General features: G+C 34.5%; 1 protein-coding gene across 3 annotated transcripts; it reads left to right on the top strand.

Annotated features, from left to right (window-relative positions):
* The first annotated feature begins 4,776 nt into the window (after positions 1 to 4,776).
* Positions 4,777 to 13,552, top strand: LOC133703324 (wings apart-like protein 1). 3 transcript variants are annotated; one of them, XM_062127793.1, is made up of 13 exons: positions 4,777 to 5,511; positions 6,472 to 6,571; positions 7,030 to 7,369; positions 8,939 to 9,051; positions 9,862 to 9,990; positions 10,113 to 10,206; positions 10,301 to 10,411; positions 10,550 to 11,109; positions 11,237 to 11,502; positions 12,237 to 12,387; positions 12,584 to 12,681; positions 12,761 to 12,842; positions 13,131 to 13,552. In XM_062127793.1, the coding sequence occupies exons 1-13, from the start codon at positions 4,994 to 4,996 to the stop codon at positions 13,212 to 13,214; spliced, it is 2,646 nt and encodes an 881-aa protein (XP_061983777.1). In that variant the 5' UTR covers positions 4,777 to 4,993; the 3' UTR covers positions 13,215 to 13,552. The 3 variants fall into 3 exon arrangements, with proteins under 3 accessions (XP_061983777.1, XP_061983776.1, XP_061983775.1); XM_062127792.1 differs by having other exon boundaries at positions 10,511 to 11,109; XM_062127791.1 differs by having other exon boundaries at positions 10,508 to 11,109.
* Positions 13,553 to 13,944: the final 392 nt, after the last annotated feature.

Raw genomic sequence — 13,944 nt, 5'->3', positions numbered from 1 at the left:
TTCACCTCGGGTGCAACCACATTACCAAACGACACCTAATGTCATATTCCTATCTAGGGGTGTTTAAAATAAACGATTAACCGAGAAAACTGAGAAAACCGGTTTTGATTTTGACCTAGAAATCTGGCCAAACCGAACCAGACCCATTAAAGAATTAAAAAAAAATGGAGTATAAATACTTAACTTAACCTAATCGGCCTCCCTCCCTAACATCTCATTCTCATCTCATCTCACAAAGTCGTCTCCTTCCTTCCCGCTTCCCAGAGAAAATTCACAATCTTCCTTGATAATTAATTTCTAATTTTCCTTTCCCAGAAACCATCTTTATTTGAGCAACGACAACAAGGTAAATTCCATCTTCATCTTTGTTTAGTGGGTTTGAAAGTCTATTGACTCTATTCTAAGTCTATTCCATCTTCATCTTCATCTTTCCCATAAATTGTCTCCATTTTTTAGGCTTCAGCTTTAATTCCATCTTTATTCTCTCTTTGCTTCTGCACAAACCGTCTTCATTAGAGAAACGACAACAAGGTAAATTTTTATTGCATACTTCTTTTATTTTGTATATATTGCTTTAGATTTCAAATAATCTGTTGCATACTTAATTTATTCTGTATGTATTGCTTTAGTTAGTTACCTAAAAACTTATAATCTATTGACTGTTGCTTTAGTCTGGATAACGTGATAAATATCCTGGGTTGTTAAGCTTTAGTTGCTTCTATGACTAAATGACTATAGATTAATTAGCAACAAAAGCGATATAGATTAATTACTTTAGAAATTCTGTCATAGCGATATAGATTAATTGTTGAGAGACTGTAATGGGCCCTTACTGCTACCTCTGTGATTTTAAGCTTAAATTCATATCTTTGTTCTGTTTTATTGATGTTTATTTAGATAATGAGTTTTGTTGATCTATTTATTTGTTTTTTGGTTTTATGAATTGTGTAAAATGTGTTGTTTTTGTTTCTTTGTTTTTCAGGCGTGGATCTTAGATCATTTAAGATTTGTGAGCTTGGGTTATTGAAGTGCAGTGTTTAAGTTTAAGGTGATTTTATCTTGTTCTCTAGCAACAAGTATTAGCTGACTTCTATTGTGCAGCCTAATAGTATTAGTGTATTACAAATTGCATTTTCTTTTCCAAATGTAAATATACGTTTTAATTTCATGCTAAATTATTAGTGTTTTGTTTACTGTTGATAAAAAAAATATATGTATATATTGCTTCTAATTAATTTGATTGTGAATTTGATAAAAAAATATATATAAATTATTGCAAAATGTAGGCATATTCCGTATGAGGCATAAATTTCAATGCAGGCTTTTTTCTTGCTTTTGCATTAAATGGCAGAATAGTTGGCAAGACAATCTTAGGCTATTTTCGTATGTATTGCATCTGCATGTATTGCAAAATGTATCATAGGCTTTTTTCTTGCTTTTGCATTAACTGGCAGAATAGTAAGCAAGACAATCTTAGGCTATTTCCGTATGTATTGCAAAATGTATCATAGGCTATTTGCAAAATGTATCTATATAGCTGCAAATAATTGCTTGATTGATGTTGTTGTTGTTTTCTTAATTTCAGATGGATAATGGGGAAGATCCTACATCAAATGAGTTAAATCCTTCAAATTCAGAATCAAATTCTTTGCCTATTCCAGTTCCAGTTACTACCTCTAGTACAAATAGCAACACTGAAGAAGGTAATCTACCTTCTAGATGTAATAAAAGAAAAACATCCCAAAATTGGGATCACTTTAGAAAACTAGATGGTAATTCTAAAACTCTTAGGGCAACATATAAGTATTGTGGAAAAGACTATGCATGTCATACTATACTTAATGGGACTAGTAACATATGGAGTCATCTAGGTGTATGCAAAAAATTTCCTTTTGTCATTGATCGAAAACAAAAAAATTTTAGTTTTAGAACCTAAGCCTATAATAGAGGGGGGTGATAATGGAGAGGGAAATTTGGTTACTGTTAAAGCCCTTGGAAAAATGATTATACTTGATGAGCTACCTTTTAACTTTATAGAAAACCAAGGATTTAAATCATTTTGTAAAGTAATGCAATCTAGATTTGATGTTTCTTCTCGTTTGACAATTTGGAGAGATTGTTTGAAGATTTATTTAGTTGAGAAGGAGAAATTAAAGAAAACTCTTAAGGATCAACGTTTATGTTTAACAATTGATATTTGGACATTAATCCAAAAATTAATTATATGTGTTTGACTGCTCATTGGATTGATGAAGGTTGGAACTTAAATAAAAGAATTCTAAACTTTTGTTAAGTTTCTAATTATAAAGGTGAAACAATTGGCCAAGCGATTGAGAGTTGTTTATTGGAACAGGGAATTGATAAGATTTTAACAGTTACTGTAAACAATGCAATATCTGAAAAGAGTAACAATTGGATGGGCAACTAATATATTGTCAAATGACTTCATGCATGTTAGATGTTGTGCACATATTGTTAATCTTATTTTATGTGCGAGATTGAAAGATATTGATGATTCAGTGGTTAAAATTAGGAATGCAGTAAGGTTTGTTAGATCTTCTCCTTCTAGACAACTTGTTTTTAACCAATGTGCAGAGAGGTTGAAAATTAAGAGTAAAAAATCTGTTTGCTTGGATGTTGCAACTAGATGGAACTCTACATAAATGATACTAGATACGACTGCTAAATTTGATGTGGTTTTTATGAGGTTAGAAGAAACCGATCCTAGGTATTTGAGTTACTTTGAGGTTGATTCAAATGGGAAACAGAAAAACTTAGGTCCTCCTACTTTAAAAGATTGGGAAAAGGCTAGATCTTTTGTCAAATTCTTGAAACTATTTTACATGGTTACATTGAAATTTTCTGGCTCGTTGTATGTGACATCTAATTCTTTCTTCCATGAATTGATTTCCATGCACACAAGTATATCTCAACTTTGTAGAAGTGAAGATGTTAATGTAAATGAAATGGCCAAGAATATGATGACAAAGTATAAAAAATATTGGAGGGATCAAGATACACAAAACTTTTTGTTGTATGTGGCTGTTGTGTTAGATTCACGTTTCAAATTGAAGTATATGAGATTTTGTTTTGGAAGATTGTATGATGTTGAAAAGGCTGAAAATTTTACAATTAAGGTTAAAAATACTTTCCTAAGGTTGTTTGAGCATTATATGAATGTTGATGAGAATGTTGAGGTTGTTTCTAGTGTTGGAACTAGTATAAATAAAAATGTTAATGTTGATTTAACGATGGTAAATGATGATATGTTGGATGACTTAGCTTCTCAATTCAAAAAACATTTAGAGGAAGAAGGCGGTGTCAAAAAAAAAAGAAGGTTGAGAGGCATTTGGGTGATGATTATGAGGATCCTAATGATTTTAAATTAGATATTTTGGGTTGGTGGAGGTGTAATGCTACAAAATACAAGATTCTTTCTAAGGTGACACAACACGTGTTAGCCATCCCAGTATCTACAGTTGTTTCTGAAGCAGCATTCAGTACTGGCGGTTGTATATTAGATCCATTTCGAAGCTTTTTATCTCCCTCAACAGTGCAAGCACTTGTTTGTTGTCAGAATTGGTTGAGTTTAGCACCAATTCCAATCAACATTAGAACCTTTATGGATTATATTGAAAATTCTAAGATGATTGAGTCAGGTAATTTCTCTTACAAATTTAAATATAGTTATTTTATAATATTGTTTATTCATATGTTTAATCTAACATTTTAATTTATGTTTTTGTAGAATTTGGTGAAAGTTTAAAAATCTCGACTGATTGTTTGTAAGTAGTATTGGTGGCTTGGTGCAATCTTGGAATATAATTGTTCTAGGTAATTAATTTACTTTACCTTGTTAATTCCCCTTAACATTTTGCATACTTAATTTAATTCTTTCAACGTTGAACTTTAATATATTGCTAATTTGCTAGTGTTTTTTTATAGCATTATCCTTACTGGAATTTTTGGATGCTTATGCTGCCGTTGCTGTAATTTTTGGATGCTGCTGTTGCTGTATTTTTTTCTTCAAACTATACTGGATGTTTATGATAATTTATTACTGATTGCTAATGTATTCGCTTGTTAATGTTAACTTTTCTAATGCGAACAAACTTTTAATTTAAGGTGTTCAAATTTGATTATGCATCTTGCATATTGAAATTGATTTATTGCATTACATGCATATTGAAATTGATTTATTGCATTGTATCTGTCAGATTGAATTCATGTCTAAATTCATGTTCAGATTGAGTCAGATAAAAGTTAGTCAAGCTGTGAATTTTATGTACCTTTTAATTATGGTTTCTATCAATCCTATTTGAGGAAATGAATATATGGCACCTAAAACCAAATTCTATGATGTCATACAATGATCACATATAGATATAGATTGGGAAAGAGATTATGAAATGAAAGATGTTAAAACCCATATATGAAGGGGTTAGGTTTTCTAGTTTTTTTTGGAAAAAAATCAGATTTAACTGAACCAGACCGGTTCGGTTAATATTTCTCCAAAATACTAAAATTTAATTCAATTTATTTTTAAAATTTAAACTGAACCGAACCGTAAACACTTATATCCCCGTCTCTGTATCCACATTTGTCCCCGTGAACAACTTTGCCGTGATTATGTTCTCACACGCAAATGTACTGCTGTGATCTTTTTGAAATAATAAACATTAAACTACATGATTCAAATTGAAACATCACTGAATCTCTAGGGACTAAAACAAACATTAAACTATAGACTATATTTCTAGATCTTGCTGCTGGATAATCAACTAACGGCCCTCTCTCCGTCTGTCTGATTGCCCTCACCCCCCTCTCCTTTCTCGTTTCTCGAGCTCGCAACCCCAGCAGAAAGAAAGAGAAATTCAAAATTTTTCCCCAAAAAGCCCTCGTCTTTCCATCTGTATGCCAAACTTACTCTCCTCCCTCCCCCTCCCCCTCCCCCTCCTCACCTGAGTTAAGCTAACGGGAAATTCAAAAAAGCATGATCGTTAGAACGTACGGTCGGCGAAACAGAGACGGAGGAAGCCTAACGAGAACCTATTCAGATTCATTTGACGACGACGTAGCTGACCATAATTACTCCTTCAGCGACTCCTTTTCTCTCTCTCAAGAAACTACCCCATCTAATCAAGATTTCTTCAGCCATAACTTCCCTTTCTCTTCTCAAGAATCCACCTCTTATTCTCTCGATCTCGATCCCTACAATTTCGACGACAATCCCATCCCAAACAGCGTCGTCCCAAGAAAATCGAAGAAGCCGAGGCGTAGTAAGTCAAAATCTGAGAGAAACGGTATTGGGAATTCAAATTTTTTGACTAGCTCGACGACGTTAATGGAGGCTCAGGAATTTGGGGAAATGATGGAGCATGTTGATGAGGTTAATTTTGCACTTGATGGGTTAAAGAAAGGACAGCCTTTGAGAATTAAGAGAGCTAGTTTGTTGTCTTTGTTAGGGATTTGTGGGACTCAACAACAGAGACGGCTTTTGAGGGCTCAAGGGTATGTGGGTTTTGTTTTGTTTTTTGTTTTGTGATGTTTAAAGATTGAATTTGGAATTATTTCGTGCTTTTGAATTTTTGAAATGGTCTTGGGGATTCTGCGAGTTCTTGAATTTAGAAAAAAAGGCGGATTTGAATTTAGAAAGATTGAATTGATGGTTATTGCTTTAGAAATTGTCGGGACTTTTTGAGTTCTTGAAAGGCTGGGTTTGAATTTAGAAAGCCTGAATTGAGGGTTATTGCGTTAGAAATTGTTTGGATTGTTTTGGAAGGTTTTTGATGGGGAGAGGTTATTGGCATTTCAAAGAGTTGTTTTAGGTTGATGGGTTATCGAGTCTTCGTTTTGAATTTTTCTAGTGTAGTTTAAAGGGTATCGTGAGTTCTTGAATTATTTTTTTGTTTCTTTTAAATGGGTGTTTTGTAGAATTTCTTGTTGAGTTTTGAAATTCCTGATCTTCTTATGGCTTCTTGGAGAGTGTTCTGTTTGATTTTGAGTGTAGTTGTTGGACTGTTTAAAGTTCTTGAAATTAAAGAGATGGGTTGTTTCGTGGGTGATCTTGCTTTGGTTTTCGAATTTGGTACTTTGTTTTACTATGCGTTTGGAATTTATGTAATTTGTTGGTTTTTGTATTGGTTTATGGGTTTTCTGTTTAAGCTTTGAAGTACCTAATCAAGGAATGAGCGGAATATTTTAAAATTAAATTTAATATGGGAGTTCAGTATGCATATCCCAAAGTAGGAAGATCTCTGAGAAGTGAAAGTTATGAATTCTACTTATTACTCCCTATACCATTTGGTGAATGAAAAACAGCATGTTGGGTTCTCCTGTTAGATGTTTATGCACACAAAATCACTCCTTTGTTGGTCTGCTATCATGTATTTACTATTCTCATTTTACCGGCCTCAAGTTTCATGTCTTATTTCTGTTGCATGTTAAAATTCTAAAGTTTTGTGCTTTCAGGATGGCCAAGACAATAATTGATGCTATTCTGGGCCTCAGCTTTGATGACTCAACAAGCAATCTGGCTGCTGCTGCACTCTTCTATGTTTTGACGAGTGATGTAAGTTCTTTATGTTTTATACCTTTTCTTTCTGCACTCTCTTGTGCATGTACATGTTTTGTTGAAAACCTCAAAACGAACCTCTGAAATCTATACAAAGGCAATTGGGAATTCAGCATTACCTCCCTCTGAGTTCTTAGATATGGTTGTGTTGTCTTTAGTTGTCTGGGCATGGATAAAAGGCAATGATTGACATCAGTTATTTTGAGAGACATAATAATAGCAAGTAGAATCTGTAACCTTACTGATAATTAAGTTCACATGGAGTTCTATGTTTGTACAAGCACAACTCTTCAGTTTCAGTTTTCAAATGTTGTAATGCTCTCAAATCACATGCTGCTGCTTGTAGTTGGTTATTTCTTGTTTGTTTATTTGATTTTCAAGGCTGGAACTCATTTTCTCTATGTATATTGTCACCCATCAGAATAGTTTTGACAGCTTTAATTTCACTGTTTCAGGGTCAAGATGAACACATTTTAGAGTCACCAACTTCCATTCGTTTTCTTATTAAATTGTTAAAACCCATCATTTCTACTGCCACTGAAGATAAGACTCGAAATATAGGCAGTAAGCTTTTAGCATTACGCAAGGATTCTGACATCTTACGAGATACAAGTAAGCTGGCAGATTCTAGCTCTACTGCCATTGCTGCCAAAGTTCAGGAAATTCTTGTTAATTGCAAGGACATGAAGTCATATTCCGGTGATGATAGTAGAACGGAGAGGCCAGAATTGACTCCAAAATGGATTGCATTGTTGTCCATGGAGAAAGCTTGTTTATCTAAGATATCTTTTGAAGGTATGCTTGATATCATATCTTCCAATTCTGTCGATAATGAAGTGTTAGTTTTTCATTTCTGTTGCATACTTTCCATATGCAGCCTGCCATTTATTAGTTTCCTTATGGTTTATTTTTATCAAAGGATGAATAGTGGTTTTGTTAATCGGAACTATGAATAAATTCCTGGATACCATTTATTATAAAGCTGATATTGTTGATGCAAATGCTTTTACACTAGCTTTTCATTACTTCTGCTTCTTTCTTCTGACTTATCTTCTTGAAATAGATCTAAAATACACCATTATGTAATGAACAGCATGTCTTTATAATTTCGTTGGCATTTTTATTTGCAAGTTTCAGTGGTGTCTATTTTTGTTTGATTACATGCTGGTGTAGTTTTGTTTTTAGATATTTATTAATTACTTGAGTTAAAAATGATCTAGGCACAAACGAGTTTTGCATATTGCTGTTTATTACAGACTTCTTTAACTTAATTATTCTATATGGACATTTTCTATTGAAATTTATGATTTTTTTTTTTATCATGGAACAAGAAGAATGCAGGCCATTGTGCATGCAACGTGCTTTCAAGAATTGCATGATAAGTTGGTTGAGGATTTGGGATGCTATTTTTCAAATGCTTAGTGATTGTTTTGCATGATCTTAACTAGAGCAAGTTAGCATTCTGCCCATTTTTCCATAACAAAAATACCCCTTGAGTGCATTTTGTATTGAAAAATTAATTGAGGGTACAAATGTAATCTCAGATCGGTGGAAATGCCCAATTCTCTGTCTGGAGTACATGTCTCTGTTTTAAATTAATGTTGCTGAGGCTTTTGTGTTTTTGTGAGCTAGTTGGCTAATCTATCCAATCTTTATCCCTTTCGTTTGAAACCTAAATTCTATTAAAATTGTATGCAGCGGCTCTTTCATATCTGGATGATAGTGTCTTGGTAAAGAAAATGGTTTTGGAAGCCCATTATCAGTGTTTGATAATTACTCATCTTGTACATAAACAGATTCCATTTTATGGAAGAAACAAGCAATTCTTTTTAAGCATGATTCATTAGACGGCAGCATTTTGTTTGATCATTGGATAATCTTTTTATCTCAATCTCTCTCTACGAATTCATGAAATAAGAAACATAATGAAAACTAAAACAGTTTGGAATCTCTAGTGGGAAACAAGCACTTGTTATTAGGGAGAGATTTGCTCCTTTGTTCTAGACAAGGAAGTGATTGGGAAGTGAAATTAATTTTCTTTCTTTTGACTGCAAAAATTTCTAAACCAAGGATGGAGAAGGAATAAGAAACACCCCATGAAATTACAATTCTACGCACATTTTAATTTCAATATAAAAGGCACTCGTAATAGTATTATCATAGAAAAATGGGCACAATGCTAACTTGCTCAAATACAGACAAGTTAGCAAAACCCATAATCATATGTATATGCAGTGCCATATGTGCAAGTCTTTCTCTAAGCAATAGAACCTTGCATGCATGATCATGCATGCGTGCACACACTCTCTCTCTCTCCTTTTCTGATTGCTTATTTATTTCACTGTGTGGGTTGCATTCATTCAGATACATCTGGCATGGTAAGGAAGACAGGGGGGGGCTTTAAGGAAAAGTTACGAGAGCATGGAGGACTTGATGCTGTCTTTGAGGTCACCATGAACTGTCACTCTGTTATAGAGGTGTGAGCTTGTATGTTTGTTTCATCTTTCAGCAATTCACAAAAAATCAAGAGCTTATACGTTGCTTTAAAGTTTAAGTGCAACTCTTATTCTAGTTAATCATTTGAGAAATGAGGAACAGTTTGCAACTGGGAAATCTGTGCTCAATTAATGTATTCAATTGTGGGAAAAATCTGTCATATGCTTTTCTCATCTTATGCATGATAAAATTTTCAGCATTGCTTATTAATCTCTGGTTCTGACATTTAGCATTATAGCACTGCTCTGTTATTAATTTCTTCATCTTAGAATGTAATTCTATATGGTTCTGAGTGTAGTCATCACTGTTCTCGCCAGAATCAAAGATTAGTGGTGTGCATGCATGCATTTCCCTGTGTTTTACTTTCACCTTATAAGATCTAAAGCATATCCTAAACCAGTGGTGGCACATTAACTTTCTTTTGTTTATGGAAGTCTTCTTGTGATTTACATATTCTAAATTGAGTCATTATACCTGATAATAAATTCATTCCTATCTCGATCCATTTCTGTCTTTGACATTCTAAAGAGTGAATGATTGTTTGGAGTTGGTAACTATTGAACACAAATTTATTTGCAGAGGTGGACAGAACATAAATCACCTTCCATTCAGGATTCAAAAGATGACATGCATCTGTTTTGTATATGGAAGTCTTCTTGTGATTTACTTATTCTAAATTGAGTCATCATCCCTGATAATAAATTCATGCCTTCTCAGTCCATTTCTGTCTTTGACATTCTAATTAGTGATTGTTTGGAGATGGTAACTATTGAACACAAATTTATTTGCAGAGGTGGACAAAACATAATTCATCTTCCATTCAGGATACAAAAGATGACATGCGTCACTTGAGCCTGGTGCTGCTTTTGAAATGCTTGAAAATTATGGAAAATGCTACATTTTTGAGTAACGATAATCAGGTTGATTTTGTTATGTTATTCTTCTCCTGTTTATTCTTCCTCTACTTAGTTATTGGGATATAAAATGCCATTTGAAGTGAGTTATTGGATTTTAATGTTCATTATTTTCTTCTTTAATACAGACTCATCTGCTTGGAATGAGGGGGAACTCAGATTCTCGTGGGCATCAGCTATCTTTTACTAAAATCATAATAAGCATCATAAAAATTCTATCCAGTAACAGTGCTTTCTTGCTCTGTCTGTTTCCAGTTCTTAACTAGAGTTCTTTTATCTGGCATGTTTTCTGATGATTGATGGCATTGTTTTTTAGGTCTTCATCTGCTTAAGAGTTGTCCCGCTGCTTCCATTGATGGAAACCATTGTATTCTTTCTGAAAGGAGTGATAATGCTTCTGATTTGGCCTTGATTGATGATGACAGAGGTGTGTGGTAGCCTAATATCAATGTAGTGTTTCTGTTTGGCAGCTGCTCCTCTTTCTCTATCTCTCTTACTAATGATGCATCTTTAATTGTATTAGCAGTAGACAGCAATGAGGTTATTTGTATCAGTTCTTCTACAGATTGCTGCAATGAAGAGAGGAACTCCTCTGGGAAACGCTTAAATGTATCTCAGAATTCCATTGCTCGGTTGAGTCTTTCTGCCTCCAGTTCTGAAACTGCCACACGATTTATGAAAAATACTTGTCAATTGAAGATGAGAGTCCCTTCCATGCCCAGTTCATGTAGCGAGACATTAAGGAGTTACGACAGTAATAGGTCAAGGACCAAATTTGGTCTTGTTGAAAAAACTAATTGTACAAAAGATGCCTGCAGTGACTTGTTAGATGATAGCCAAGATCCTTATGCATTTGATGAAGATGATTTTCAGCCCTCGAAGTGGGACTTGCTATCTGGGAAACGAAAAATATCTCGAACTCATAATGGTAGGGTAACCCCTAGAGAAGTTGAAAATGGGTGTCAATATAAGCTAATGAGTCAGGAAGAATCAAGTAATGGTGGAAATGGCCTACACAAATCAAGTAACAGGGAACATCGTCATTCACAGAAAAGCTCTTATTGCAATGTTCCTGATGAAGAACATTCCAGCCTTTTGGCAGACTGTCTTCTCACTGCTATCAAGGTATTCCTCTGAACCATTTTGAGGAATTTCTTCCATGTTCCATTCCTTCTTTTCTTCTGTCGAAGTAAGAGAAGGTTGCTGCATATGCCCTTTTTTTGCCTTTGTAGTCAGAATATTTTCTTGGCAGGTTCTAATGAATTTAACAAATGACAATCCTATTGGCTGTCAACAAATTGCTGCTTGTGGAGGACTGGAGACCATGTCTTCATTGATTGCCGGCCACTTCCCTTTGTTCAGTTCATCTATATCTTTCTTTGGTGAGATGCAAGAGGACAGTTCAAGCATTCCACTCGAAAATCAGAATGATATTCATCTTACTGATCAAGAGTTGGATTTGCTTGTTGCTATATTGGGCCTACTTGTGAACTTGGTAGAAAAGGACGGGGATAACAGGTCAATTTTACTTGCGCTATAATCACTGCTCTAATGCATAAATTGTTTACTTGCAATTGGTGGATGGCACAGTGAAATGCTTCTTTGTTCTTTATTGCTATTATGAATTTAACCTATTGAAACTTGATTTATTATCCTTGCTGTGTTGCTTTAAACCTGCTGAAGCTTTCCTTCATGTTAACTATTATCTTTGTAAGTATGATACGAGTAGATTTATACATCCTAGCAATTTCTGAAAATTTGATTTTACATGGCTACTGCATGTATTGGATTGAACTTGTATTGGTGTTGCTTTCTGACCATCCTTTGGAAGTGTCACTTGTGCTTGTATTTAAGCAACAATTCCTCAAACCAACTTTCTCCTTGTATTACCTAGATTCCTTGTGCTATTGACTGATTACATTCAAATTTCTGTAAAATTTCCAATTCTTTATTTTTCATGTTAGATGAGAAGATGTTCTTATTTTGAACACTCCAATAATCTCTGTTCAGATTTGCATTTGATAAATTTTAGCAATTGCCCTTCATTTTATGGACTGGCTTAACCCCACTTGGATATCTTTTTGATGATTAGATCTCTCAATTAAGTAGCAGTCTGCTCATTAGGGTTTCCTTCTTTTGATCGTATTGGAGGCATATGGTTCATGTTTCTTTATATATTCATAATTTTCTGGTGGAAAAAGTAATTGTGATGTTTATTGCCTACCAAAATTTATGGTTAAAGTCGATTGCAGATCAAGGCTTGCTGCAACAAGTATTTCGCTGTCAAGCTCAGAAGGGTCAGAAGATGAGAGTCGCAAGGATGTAATTCCACTACTGTGCTCCATCTTTCTAGCCAACCAAGGTGCAGGTGATGCAGCTGGAGAAGGAAACATCGTGTCTTGGGTGAGCAACCTGCTTAATTTCTAGGAATTTTATTAAATGCAATTTGTTTACACATGTATGTGGAGATGCATGCAAATAATAGAGTAATATTGAATGTTTATTCTTGTTCATTTTCCTAATACTGTAAGATTCAATTTGAATAAATTGAATTGTAATTTATGTTTCCAAATTTTTAATTTTATTGGGATTTGTACAGAATGATGAGGCAGCTGTATTACAAGGAGAGAAGGAAGCAGAGAAGATGATTGTTGAAGCTTATTCAGCACTGCTACTTGCATTCCTATCAACTGAAAGGTTTGGTGTGCTCCATCCTTTTGTTCTTGCACATGCTTTTTGGTCCGATGTTTCTCAAATTGTCCTTGTTCAATGACAGCAAGAGCATACATGATTCCATTGCTGATTGCCTCCCGAATCACAACCTGGCTATCCTTGTTCCTGTGTTGGAGAGATTTGTGGTATGTTTTGTTCTTTTCTTTTTTGTCTTAGGGTACATCAAGGCATGAGATTAGTTGCAACTTTGAAATCCATGTCCTCCCTGCATCAACATTCTTTTTTTTTATTTTTTTTTTGAAAAGAAGCATTGCATTATATAAAAAATGGATCAGGGAGCATTTTGGTAAAATAATCACTACGTTCCTTGCATTGTAGCTAGCTAGCACGCTGTGACATGTACATGCAAGAGTGAAAACAAAGAAGTAGGCTATTATTTCTCTCTAATAAATTATACATTTTGCTTTCTCCAGGCATTTCACTTGACATTAAACATGATATCACCAGAGACTCATAAAGCTGTGAGCGAAGTGATCGAATCATGTAGAATCCGATGAAATACTTGCTTTTCTGGTTACTCATGTAGATGTGAGCAATGTGATTGAATCATGCAGAGCATGATGGAAAGTACCAGAAATGCAAAGCTTTGTACAGCCTTTTTCTCTTTCAGGTCAAGTCTTTTTTGTACACGGATGGTTTTAGCTTGTCGTAGGACACCAGGGAACTGACTGCAAGCCTGCCTTGGACTGATTTACCTTTTCCAGACTTCCCCACTTTCTTTTCTTTCCTTTTACCCATATTCCATATCATTCTTTTTGTATGACCTAGGCCGAGACACGAGACGCTTTGTATACAGTAATGAAAGCAGAATCAAATTGTATCTCTTTGTGCATGACATCTATCTGTATGCTCTCTTCAATGTTTTTATTATGTATTGCAATCGGATGTTTCCCGAGGCGACACTAGCAGGGAAAAATGTTTTGGGTGAAAGCTAAACTATATCACCGTTGAGGGATAAAAGAGTGTCATGAACATCTCATCACAAAGAGAGTGATGCAAGCCATGATTCCACATGTATTGCTTGATTGCATAATCTTTTGTAGAAATGTTACCAAGACTCCCTTTGTTATCAAATCCTAGGTTAGCTAGATTGCACCTCCGACAATGATACAAAAGGCAGCTTCCCGAAGACTCTTGTCACAGCAGACAAGTTCCTGATCATGAATCATCAGCTTATGTTAAAAGGAAAGCTTAATTTGCCAAAATTGAAATACAATAGAAGCAGAT

The sequence above is a fragment of the Populus nigra genome, chromosome 9 (genome assembly GCF_951802175.1).
Source record: "Populus nigra chromosome 9, ddPopNigr1.1, whole genome shotgun sequence".
Lineage (NCBI taxonomy): Eukaryota > Viridiplantae > Streptophyta > Magnoliopsida > Malpighiales > Salicaceae > Populus > Populus nigra.
Note: the sequence above shows the minus strand (reverse complement) of the source record. Positions and strands in the feature narration are given on the sequence as shown.

Bases quoted from the DNA above. Each gene is read 5' to 3' on its own strand.
- LOC133703324 (XM_062127791.1), top strand. From the start codon at position 4,994: ATGATCGTTAGAACGTACGGTCGGCGAAACAGAGACGGAGGAAGCCTA. The intron at 9,991-10,112 runs GTTGATTTTGTT...TCTTTAATACAG, and splicing joins TTTTGAGTAACGATAATCAG to ACTCATCTGCTTGGAATGAG. The intron at 12,388-12,583 runs GTGAGCAACCTG...GGATTTGTACAG, and splicing joins AAGGAAACATCGTGTCTTGG to AATGATGAGGCAGCTGTATT.